Source organism: Limulus polyphemus, unplaced genomic scaffold (genome assembly GCF_000517525.1).
Source record: "Limulus polyphemus unplaced genomic scaffold, Limulus_polyphemus-2.1.2 Scaffold8855, whole genome shotgun sequence".
Classification (NCBI taxonomy): Eukaryota; Metazoa; Arthropoda; class Merostomata; order Xiphosura; family Limulidae; genus Limulus; species Limulus polyphemus.
Window position 1 is genome coordinate 3619 of NW_013674465.1, and position 13140 is coordinate 16758.

The 13140-nt window shown below is 33.4% G+C and overlaps 1 protein-coding gene across 1 annotated transcript; it reads right to left on the bottom strand.

The window, feature by feature from the left end:
* Positions 1-2855: 2855 nt before the first annotated feature.
* Positions 2856-12568, bottom strand: LOC106475596 (solute carrier family 25 member 51-like). The gene is made up of 2 exons (XM_013936273.2): positions 12451-12568; positions 2856-5636 (listed from the first exon to the last, which is right to left on the bottom strand). The coding sequence occupies exon 2, from the start codon at positions 5573-5575 to the stop codon at positions 4667-4669; it is 909 nt and encodes a 302-aa protein (XP_013791727.1). The 5' UTR covers positions 5576-5636; positions 12451-12568; the 3' UTR covers positions 2856-4666.
* Positions 12569-13140: the final 572 nt, after the last annotated feature.

The window sequence follows — 13140 nt, forward strand, 5'->3', positions numbered from 1 at the left end:
AAAGAAAAGAACCTTCAATGTTCGTTATAGAAGAGAGAGAAAGCTATCACAGTAGAGCTTTTTTACAGTAACAGGCTCTAAGTCCGCGCCCAACGTTTCCATTCGCAAAGTGAAGAATATGGTTACAAAAGAGAACCTTCCGACCCAATAAGTCATTTGCAATAAAGATGGGCATATCTCCTAATATCTTTAACAAAATAATAAATAGGGATTTAAAATCCATGAAGGCTCACAAGCCAAAGTTTCAAAAGATTCCAGCTACACAAATTATAGGTTGTTTTTGTTTACGAAAGAAAAACTGAAATCACGGCAACTTCATTCGGCTACATGCTTGTCAATCTCCACAACAGTGAACTTTACGTTCCCTTATTTAACATGGCTTTAGAAGTCGACGTCCATGTAAAAAGTCTGTGGGTCGTCAAGACCTGTGTTGTAAGAATGGCGTCTCCATCCTTCGCATAAGCTATTACAGTGGAAACTCTGATGTTGTGTAATATTGTTTAATCATGGTCATCAAACAGAGCAAGACAAAGAATGGAGTAAGTAGTTTCAGGGGTATCATGGGACCTGGAACATCGTTCTTTGTTCGATTAACCCTTAACAAACCCCTAAACGTAAAGTAGCAGCATACACATACAACCTCGAGAATCTCTCCGTTATATAAACAAACCCAACATCTAACGTCATTGCTTGACAAAGTTTAATCCATAGTTCAGCCCAACCAAGGGAAGTCTACTATAAATATATATGTATATCACGTCATTACTGCAGATTAACCCACAACTATAATATCAGTTTTGTCCTATCTAGGTTAGATAAGAAAACTACAATAAACAAGATTTAAAACTTTTATTTTCAGTATTCTTTCCGCAATATCTAAATGTTTACTTCCTACTTTCATACGTGGTTTCTTTGTTTGTAGCAACATGTTACGATAGCTAAAGTGGCTGGAAAAAAAGTGTTTACTTTCATTTAACGATTCCAAACCTACTAAGAGCAGCATTACTCTTTCGTTCTTGTAGTTTTAAATTTACATCTTAAGTATTTACTTCTTACATCTTTTTTTTTTTCTTATCTAAAACTGTGAAAATATAAACTCGTCCTTTTGACTTTGATATAATTTTAATTCTATCCTATTTAATAGCAGCGAAAAATACTTGTTTTATTAATCTATCACATCAACCTTGGCTGAATGTGTACGTGGTACAAACAGCTGTTTGGAGAACATATATTGTTTTCTATCGCAAGTCACTACGCAGGCGTTGATCTAACCTATCAAACCGGTTCAAGGCCTCTATGTTTTGAGTACTTGGATTGAATAACAGGGGTCTTCGTTTAAGTACAAACACTTTCAATTCTATAGTTTATTTACTACCGCCAATATTAAAACGTTAGAAAGGCGTTTAAGTATAGTTCAAAACTAAGAGAAGTGGCAAAACAAAAATACTGTAAACTTTACATTCATAGACATGACCCTGAACATGGAAGTGGGATCAATAAAACTCCCCCGCGAAGTGTTTAGAATCATTAAATACTACCGTTAGGGAGGGAGGAAGAAGTCTAGTTAGCACCTGACCCTCCCAGCACGCGCACACAACACGATCGACCACCGATCCGATATACCGCGAAACGATTAGTTTAAGTTGTGTTTGAAAATATGGAAAAATCCCTTAACGAGAATTTAGAGTTGTTTCAAGGGCACTGTTTAAGTCGGCTAAAAACATCGCACAACATTCCCAGCAAGGTTATTGAATACGTCATAAACAAGCTTTCGTCACTCAACCAATCCCCCTTTCCATTCCCAAGAAGAAAATGTAATAATGTCCAACTGAAAATTAATTGTAAGTTTTCACAGTCAGAATAAAATATATTATCATTAATCAAAACAAATTAATAACTTAACATAGAAAATCACATTCTAAATAAATATAGATTTTGTGTGTGCTGTGTTTTTTGCCAAATGGAAAAAGTTACAATTAAGCAGGGCTACAAAGCCAATTCTGTGATAGTTCAGCGACTACAACAATACACAGGGTTAAGTGAAGAAAAACAACTACAAACTCTAACAAGATGTAACAGTAGGTGAAATAATATTTTGAATTAAAAGAAAACAAAAAGGTATAAACTGTATCCAAGACATAATACAATGTAGCAACTACAACATGTATATAAGGTTAAAACAAAACGTAATAGCTAGTGCAACAATGCACAAGGTTTAAAGAAATCAAAGCTACAAACTACTTAAAACATTACAGCAGCTACAACAATACTAGCTTATGACAGATCACACAAAACTGTTCCATCATGAAAGTATTGTTTAATAATCATATGAAATATGGCTTCCCACTCTAGAAAAGTAAACCTAATTTTATTGTTGGAAAATTATTTTGTTCCGAGTCATTTTCATTAAAATTTCTCTTTCCAACTGTAATGTAGAATGTTTACATAAAACCATGTACTTAACTTCTGTCTAATTGTTATTGCATTATGTAGTGTATTGAAGTAAATAAAAGAATGCACTACTTATGAAAGAATTAAAAACATTTCTTTAGTTTTATTTAATTAAGTTTTACAATAGCCAAGCCCTCCAAAAACTCACTTAGTAATACAAGTGTATATCTATCAACCAAAACAAAGCAGTAGAAGCTTTGAACTATATATATACAGTCTTTTATTTTAACACAACAATTAAACTTTAAGACTAGTATGAAATTCTTTAATTAGTATTTGTTTTTGTAACAAGTAGTTCCTTGCAAAAACAACTGAAGATAGGCTGATAAATAGAACTTAAATGTAACAATCCAGATGTTCATGTTTATCAATATATAACAAAGTGACTACTCAACACAAGCACATCAGTGAAGAAACAGCATCAAGTCAAACCATTTCACAATATGTATTTAATAATCAAGTACAGTTAACAAAACATTTTACATAATATAGCTTAACATATGTATGTACATAAGTTACAGCACATGTTTGTCTCTACACATTTTTCTACTACTTCATAATGAGGTAAACTAAATTTATAGACTGGAAAACATCTTTAGAAATGTGCAAGTATATGAATACATATATTTAAATATGCTTATAAACATATCTACAGAAACCCAAGCCCTATGATTGCAGGAGCAGTTAACAGAAAAAACATAACCGATATTGTGTGAATTCAAACATACCTATTCAGAAAAGTTCTTTTCTCCATCCAGTACTTGATAAATTAGTAATCTCTTGTACATTTGTGTATTTACACAGCACATATTTTTTATAATCACAATAAACCTATTTTAAATGTAGAATCTGACATCTACAATATACAACAACTACAAGTATCAAATCTGTTTCTCAATATACTGATGTTCTTTTTCACATAATTATTCAGGATAACTTTAGCTTGAAACACATCATTAATTAGTATATTTATGTATATGAAAGGCACTATCATGCTGATGGCTTCTAAATGGCCAAGTGTCGCTTTCATCATAATTGCGATAGGAACCTGTTTGACATTTTCAATCTGTTAATTTTCCATCTTTGTAGTGATTAAACTTCCAGGATTACATAAATACTGATCCAATCACAATTTAACCAGACGTGCTATGCATAACCTCATTCAATGTGAAATGAAATGCAATAATAAAAATTAACAAGTCTCATTATCTTCTGAAAGTATTACTGTATTATACAACATTTAAGCAACTATTGAAAAGTGAAAACCCAGCAATATTTGAAGCATGCTGAAAGTTTTTCTAACACCCAGTTCTATCTATTGGTCACATACTGGTTTGTAAGCAGAATATTTCAATTGCACATAAACACGAGGTAACAAGTTTTCCAAATATGTCAAAACTGCCTCTACATGTATACAGTTAACAGCCATCAGATATATTACTAATGCACTCCAAATTTTCACACTCTACAAGTAAAGTTTCAGCAACATGACATCAGGATTATTTATTTTTGACCTGTGGTATATTTCTAACCATTGTGCAACAGAAGTGACTATGAACTGGAAGACTACAGGTTCCTAATGGGTAGTCTACATTCTGGTTTAACATGTAGTTGTAGATATTTACACTGTGCTTTAGTTTCTACTCTACCTTCTGGCCTGTTATGCAAACACACAAAACATTGGTACGGCATACTGTGACAATAATATATTACAAAAATCAAGTGAAAACGACTGTGGGTCGAAATAACTTACTGATAGTTTATAGTTTAATTATTTGAGTATAGTTACAAATACAAGTGTAAGTACAGAACATATTTGGTGCCTGTTACAAAAAATTGTTATGTACAAATTCACAAGCACGAAGATCTTTTAATTCACATAGAAAACACTTTTGAAATATTGATCATTCAGGAAGACAAGCTTGCGAAACAAGGACTTTATCAATAGCATCAATACTTAACTGTGTTTCATACTCTTACAGTTCAGCTGAGAAGTCCAAATTCTAGAATCAACAATCAACTAAATGCCAACCAACAATCTAGTAACTACAACTATACAGTACACAGACATATGTATACGCTATGTTCGTAATTAAGATCACACAATTAACTATACCATAAACAATAATTTTGATACTATGATACAAAAGAAAATCTACATATACTTTCTGTATTCATATTACATGCAAGGTTTCAAAAAATACCAGAAAAATTTTCAATACAAGAGTTTTTTCAAAAACTCGTAGGAAGCATTTATAATTCCCCACGAGACAAAAGCACGTGTGTAATTTACATGCACACCATAGAATAACTTTCTCAAACTGCAGCCTCTTTCATAATAGGTTAGAGCAAAAGCCTCACTGAAACTTAGGAATCGTGTTCCGCACTGAACTTGCATCTTAGCTTTGATTACGTTAACAGGATAAAAGAGCGTGCTGATTAATGCTCCAACTACGGCTCCACTAATAAAATCCTTCAAGATACGTCCGAAACACGTCTGACTTGGTGGCAGTTTTTCTTTAATTTTTCCCCTAAATTCAAAAAATAACATATTGCTAAATCCATTTCTTATCAGGATAGGGGTCAAACCTCGGAAGTACTCCTTCACTCCAAACTTCTTGATTTCCCACAAAGCGTGGAAGGTGTTATGAAAGCGATTGTGATACTGGCGATCCTGAAGCAGAGTTTGTATCCTTTCAAACGGCATTAGCAAAGCTTCTGTTGTACCAGCTAGTACAGCCGAAATACTTAAACAAACGAAGGGAGAAACCGATGGTACATTGTGCCTGATGTACCGACTGTACTCGTTGTACGTTCCAAACATGATGGAGACCGAAACTGTTTTCTGAATCAGAGGAGGAAGACATCCCCGGTACAAGTAATGCAGACCATCTAGTTTCAGCTGCTGTACGGCAGCATACATGTGAACTCCGTCAAGCATCTGTCTGAAAATCACTTTGTTGATTGGAAATGTGAGAGAGATGTTGATGAATGCTGCACCCCAGCCACAGAAAAACTCCTTAAAGTCTTCATGGTGGCTAACACTTGAATGCAGACTCTGGGGGATGGACAAGTGACGTCCATGAAGGTCACTCGTCACACAAGTCTGTGCTGTAGCTGCCATGTTAAGTTGGCTGAATAAAATAATTCTAAATTGTGCACTTATTCAGCCAGTGCATCCAAAGCTGACAGAAAAAATAATAAAGGAAATATATTAAACATGAGTTCAAAGAAGTTATCTGCTATCATAAATATTATTCAATCCTATACATACATTAAATGCTAAACATTAAAACATTCTTTACCTGTTTCTGACACCTCTTGCACTTTCTTCATTAGGAAGTGAATAAAGTTTAACTACTCTATAACATATGGACAATAAATGACATTTGGTCCCCTGAGAAAACAATATATTTAAAACCACCATTTACTTTTCAGCAAATCATTGATTCCCCTCTTAAACCTTTATAAAGTACCAGCCTTCAATACCACTAATGATCTTAAATCCTAATAAAGTACCAACCTTCAATACCACTAATGGTCTTAAACCCTAATAAAGTACCAGCCTTCAATACCACTAATGGTCTTAAACCCTAATAAAGTACCAGCCTTCAATACCACTAATGGTCTTAAACCCTAATAAAGTACCAGCCTTCAATACCACTGATGGTCTTAAACCCTAATAAAGTACCAGCCTTCAATACCACTGATGGTCTTAAACCCTAATAAAGTACCAACCTTCAATACCACTAATGGTCTTAAACCCTAATAAAGCACCAGCCTTCAATACCACTAATGGTCTTAAACCCTAATAAAGCACCAGCCTTCAATACCGCTAATGGTCTTAAACCCTAATAAAGCACCAGCCTTCAATACCGCAATGGTCTTAAACCCTAATAAAGCACCAGCCTTCAATACCGCTAATGGTCTTAAACCCTAATAAAGCACCAGCCTTCAATACCGCTAATGGTCTTAAACCCTAATAAAGCACCAGCTTTCAATACCGCTAATGGTCTTAAACCCTAATAAAGCACCAGCCTTCAATACCACTAATGGTCTTAAACCCTAATAAAGTACCAGCCTTCAATACCGCTAATGGTCAATAAACCCTAATAAAGCACCAGCCTTCAATACCACTAATGGCAATTCATTCCATACACCAGTCATCCTGTTAGAAAACTCTTAACTGGAGCCTAGCCTATCTTTTCCAAGTCTTAAACTTGTGTCTTCACTGGCATTGCAATGAAGTGAGGTTGCTGAGACTTTTAAACAAAATCAAAACCCCAGTATATGATAGGAACCATGTCAGACCAAGAGGTATTTTCATACCCTCAACACCAGCAGTTCCAATGGTTTTGTCCTCTTGTATATAATATCTCCAGAATACAGCACAAAGAAATCAGAGGTCTTTATCCTATCAATCCCCCCCCCAGACAACCTTGTAAACTTCAGCAAGATCGCCTCTTATCTTTATTTTCTCAAGAGGTAATACAAGATCTCAACATATCCTTATACAAAAAATCCTTCCATCCCTGACTCAATGCAGTTTGCTTTATAAATTAGGTTGATACATCAGTTTGTTTGTTTTGAAGTTAAACAGAAACTATACAATGGGCTATCTGAGCTCTGCCCACCACAGGTATCAAAACCCAGTTTCTATTGTTGCAAGTCCGAAGATGTACTGCTGTGTCACTGGGGGACATATCAGTCTTCATAGGAAGACAAAAATAACAACACAACTTAAACAATGTAAATAACCTTTTTTATTTTTATTTACACTGTTTATAATTCCCATTACTCAGTATTGAAAACTACAGAAAATATACAATGCAGCAAGGTTTTACCCTCATATTCCATCAAATTATGTTTCAATTAAAAGTGAGAATAGACATGAATCTTAAAGTATTAAAATAAACCAATAGGTATTACAAATCATTGATATTGCCTCACCACTGAAATATATAGTTTTCCTTTCTAAAAAATCAAGCAGAATACTTCTATAAAAGATTATCAACCTAATTCAAAACACTTCATACAACCTTGAAGGATTTTATCTACTGTAGTAGATGGGGAAAATAAGAGATAACTACATACAGTTACAGATAAAATATCTTAGCATAATATTTTCTGATATAATTTATCATTTCATTCTAAATGTAGTTATGGTACATCATTAGAACTCTACTGAGAAAGCTAGTTGACTGAAGGTATTAATAAGCCTAATGTAAAAGCCAAAAAGTATACAAAAAATGGTAAATTCTTTGGTTTTATCTTTATACACCCTTGAGTTTAGTGATGATCCATTAAAGGAGTCGTGCAAAATTACTACTGATGAAAATATTCACTTTGAGATTTTGTTCTGTTACGTAAATGATACTCAAGAGCAGGGGGTCTCCAAACCTTTTTGGACAAGGGGCGGTAGGTAGATCTTTTTAGGCTTCGCGGGCCGGAGGGGGTCGTGGTAAAATTAAGTAGGGATGCGTACATGATCAGAATACAACATCACTAATTTATTTCTCATAAGAGCACATACTGAAAATATTTAAGATGCAATACTAAGTAATATAACATTTTCCAGCAAATAGAAAAGTGTATCGCACCTAGAATGGCTTTTGCTCAATTATGTTTTATTTTTTGTTTTTATAATATTAAAATATTATATTATTACTTTAATAAACTGTTGGTGGGCCGGACAAACCGAAGTCACGGGACGTAGTTTGGTGACCCCTGCTCTAGAGTATGAAAAGGCCTAAAGAGCATGCTACTCAAACTATAGGATCAATCTCTTATAATAAAAAATAATACTTGATATGCTAATCTAGTACAAATTAATAAAAAGAGCATCTACTATTTCACAGTGATTTCTCAGTCAGTTAGAGCTTGCATGTAATTAATGTTCTATGCAGTGACATACTTAATTAAAGTAACTACATTTCAATTTCTCATGATTTTTAAACATGGCTGTGATGCTACTAATTTCCTAGAACTGTGGGTGCATAGAGCAAAGTAAACTCAAAATATTAAATTTAAAGTGAGAGACTTAACCTGTTTAAAAAAATGGAACTATGGTCTGTATAAAGTTAATGCACTGAATGACCAGCACTTTCTAGAAACATTACTACAGACTGAAGACAATTCTATAGAAATTAGTTCTGTAAGTGTGTATGAGTAATTCCATTAAAAAGAATTCTAACAGTCAAAAGCAAAGTAATAGCTATATGTGCTGTCTCACAGAAGTTATCAGTAGGGCCTAGAACAACAAAAACAGAGAACGTAAATACCAATCAACTTACCAGGCCAGCAGTGTGATATATTTAGTTAAAATGATACCTTCAGGCAAGTGACTTGCTAAACTCAATGATGGAATCTAAGATTCCAGAAAATATTGTATTACCTATTTCTGGTTAAGACTTGATTCAGTTGTAGAAACTTCTTAGGACATTGCTATTCGGGCATGAACTACCAATAGTATATCATTTACAAATTGACAAAGGAAATGGAGGTAAGGAAATACATATTTTCTGTGAATATTGTAGAGAGTTAAGAGTTTAACCTACATGCATGTTCAAGCTCTTAGTGAGGCTTATCAGTCTGTAAAAGCAAAAGAAGCTGAATCATTAATATTCCTCGAAAACAGTACGATCACTAGATAAAAATTTACGCTTATCATGACAAACATTATTTTGGCAACTGTACAAGTTCATTATCTCAGGCAATATATAAAACATCCAACTTGTAAACTAATAATGGTGTATGCATGAATAATCATGCTCCACTAAGAGTGGATTCTAGTAAATGAAAGGATCAGTGTACACACGACAATCTCCTAAACATGAGTGTTCTAAATTCATAGAAAAAACAATAACAGCAGTGGTTGAGGAGAAATTCCTTCAACCAAATCTATACAGGCTCAGCCCACTGTACTGACCCAGTATTGTAGAAGGAATATTGACTACACAAAATACAGCAAGCTTTTATTAAAATGTACAAGTTTGTTGTACATAAAAAATAAAATTAACAAAAAAAGGTATTTGTGCTCAAGATACGCCTGTGAATTGACAATTTCAGTCTGACTCAGACTATTACAAGTCAGAGTGCAGGGCGATGTTCATGTGATTAATCTTATAATTTGCATAACCTTCAAAAATGCATATCTACAGTTTCTTTCGGTATCCCTGTGTATCGTATCTAATATTTTCTCTCCCCTATCAAGATCTGTCAATAAATCAGCAATGCAGGATAAAATGAATAGTTGATAACTGACAACACGTACACAATAACATGTTGAATTGCACTCAGTAATATGTCATGGCAAGCACACTTTGAACCCCAACCTGCGTGCATAGGATTAACGTTCTGGCCAGCCACAGAGAAAATATATGGAATATTTACACTCAATTTACTTGGTCAAATTATTTGCATAAGCATGAGATTAGCACCAAATGTCTGTCCATGAGGGTTTGCATCCACAGTTCACACAGTCCAACATTACTGGAGACTATGGAGAATGTATAAAAAAAAAGACACAAACACACAAGGAAATAAGTGTCATGTAAATTTCAGACAACTTCATACATAGACGTTCTTCGGAAGAAAGCAATATTTGAGAACCTACATCAAAAAAGGACATCATTCTCAAATGTAAGAACGATAAGTTCAAAGATAACATTGAAGAATCAGGGTAGTGATCAACAAAAGGAACAAGAGAGGACACACTGACTGGAACTGAAGTAATCCTAAACTAAGGGTGTTAAGACAAAGATTTATAAAAAACAGACATGAATACGTCCCTGAGTAAACATGGAAAACAGTTTGTTAATTTGATTGTTTTATGTATATAATGTACCTTAAGTACTTATGGTAAGGTTGCAGCAATCAAATATCAGTTGTTGTCATGGTTAGCTGCCTATATGGTCGCTTTTAGTAATTACTAATTTTTCAAACATATAATTATATACTAGTTACTAAACAAATTTTATCATACGTTTTGGCTATTACTCTGCTTCTACCTTACGGGAAGTCCTGAGAAGGGCCAGGATTGAATCTTAACAACTTCCACCAAAATCACAATCCTTCTCAGGACTTACCTGAAGATGGCAGCCAAATAGAGCCAAAATGTAGGACAAAAAAGCAGTTAGTAATAAGTACCTAGTTATAAAAAAATGACTAATTTAGAATTAAACTTAAGGTAATTGTATAGGCTACTAAACATGACAATGATTGTATTGTACCTGTCACAGTACATTATAACAAGCTTGGGTGTCAATACTCCGCTGTGACTGAACCTTGAACCCTTTGACTTAGGGCAAATTTCCAAGATCAATATTTTATCTGAATGAAAAAAGTATTGGTGTATCACTTTTATAAATAACAAATAAGAATCTCTTCATGGAATGATGACAGACTTCTATGATGTGTCTATGATGAAAAATACTACCACCAAAGCAAGTTAAGTGAAATCTTCTACCCACCTCTACATAAAGCATCAAAAAAAGGAAAAATACAACACAAGTTTTGAAACTGCATGTTAATTAACAATAATACCAGATTGTTAGCAGGTGCTATTCAAATAAAGTTGAAATGCAAATCAAAAAACTAAACAAAAAACAGAGAAGTACTTGTGATAACTTAAAACACAAATGGCTCAAACCCACAAGGAACAAAAGTTCAGCACAGAAAAGTCAGTTAAATTACAGAAATCATCAGTATATTTCTACCAAGAACTGCTTTCTTACAAACTCTAACTTTAATTAGATCTCAAAAATGAATAACTTGAAGTGAAAAAAAGGAAAAATTCCCAGCATTATAAAGCCACAAGCAGCAATTACCAACTAAGCCTAGCCTCAAACAATTTGGTTACCGAAAATAACCTGGACATAATATATAAAAATTGAAAGACAATAAACCAAAAACATTTTTTCTGACAATCCAAAATACTCATTACAATTATGTAAACACATAATAACACAAAATATTAGTCTGCATAGTCACGTGGCAGACTGTGTGGAAGGCCCAAATTGATGCTGCTGCCCGACATTCACAAAAAAGTGGCTTCTTACAATTCTGTCCCATAGAAGTTAGTACAACCATTTCAATACAAATTTTCATGTAAGAGAGATTGCAGAAGGCTTTGTGTGTGTGTGTGTGTGTGTACGTGCTTGAAACATTTAACGATAGGGAAGTTACATATGTATAAATAATAATTTATCTAAAATAATACAGTTCCCCAGTTCTAAAAAACTTAGAATTACTTGTATAACAAAAATAATTACAAGTATCACTAGGCTAATGATAATCATGCAAAATTACAAAATCAGGAAATTTCAGAATACATGAAGTTAAAATACTCTCTTCATTTATTAAAAGTACTTTCTCTCTCTCTCCCTCACACACACATGTATATATATTATTGAATTATTTCTGCTATTACTTAAATACTCGGTATAAAAAAATATGTATATTAAGACTAATGTGGGTGCTTGAGCCAGTCTTAACATTCAAACACAACTATAAATGTGCATAGTAATACTAATATACCTACAAGTAAGAAAGAAATTAAATGCATTTGAGTTAAATAATTCATAATTGTTACAGTGTCAACTTTAGTTACCTTAAACTCTATATATCATATGCTAAACCAATAAATAATATAGTGATAAATTTAATTTTAATATTACGTGAAGCTTAACTGTCAATGTCATAATATTTTTTGTTAGATACAATAAACATTTTTTGTAATATCTTTGTATCCAAATAATACAAAAAGACAATACAAGAATCATATATTTAACAGCAATTAAAATAAATATAAAAAATGAAAGAAACAGTGCAAGTTATTCAGTTGTAGCGAATTACAATTTACAGAATGAACTTGAAGTGTTCGCAGTTTTTTTCCTCTTACGATTTTGTAACAAAAAGTAAAACACTTCTATTTTAAGTTAAATACTTGCATTTGATACTACGCCTAAATAAACCGTATGCTTTAACGAATACACTTACTTAAAGTAGAACTGAATGCACTCATAACAACGTAACCGCCTTCTCCTCTTCAACACAACCTTATTCGCTTGCATCCCAACACTCTTCTCATTAACCCATTTCGTTCTTTTCGATCATATGCTCGAATAGCAGCGCACTCTAGTAGCATTTTATCTTTAACACAGTTAAATTATTCCGATAAATGCACTACTCTGAGTGTGTTGCTACCAGAATTGTGAATTCGTCCTGTATATTTTTTAAGTGACTTTAACATTTTGAGAGTCGCAGGCTGCAGTTTTTTGAGCTTGTTTTATTCTGAACTCGCGTATTTGGACTTTAGTTGTAACAGCTAGCTTAAATACACAATAAAATATTTGTAGGAATGGTTTCGGTGATTCACTGGTTCAACGAATAACCTACACATTACAAATTTAGAATTATCCTATCTCCACTATTGTTCATTTCAAAATACACACCCACAATGGTTAGCTTTCTAGCGCGCCATCTTGACATATTCTATATTCCAATTAAGCCTCGCAAATCGTCATTTTGAGAATAGACAAAAAACAATAGTTTTGAAATTCAATTCTGTTTTTCTTAGGTTTTTTTTCGAAAGGCAGTTCCAGTACTTCTGGTTAAGAAAAAATTGGGAAGTTTAAAAAACGATAAGACTCCTGGGCCAAATAATATTTCCCCAAGGGTTTTGAAGAA

Bases quoted from the DNA above. Each gene is read 5' to 3' on its own strand.
- LOC106475596 (XM_013936273.2), bottom strand. From the start codon at position 5,575: ATGGCAGCTACAGCACAGACTTGTGTGACGAGTGACCTTCATGGACGT.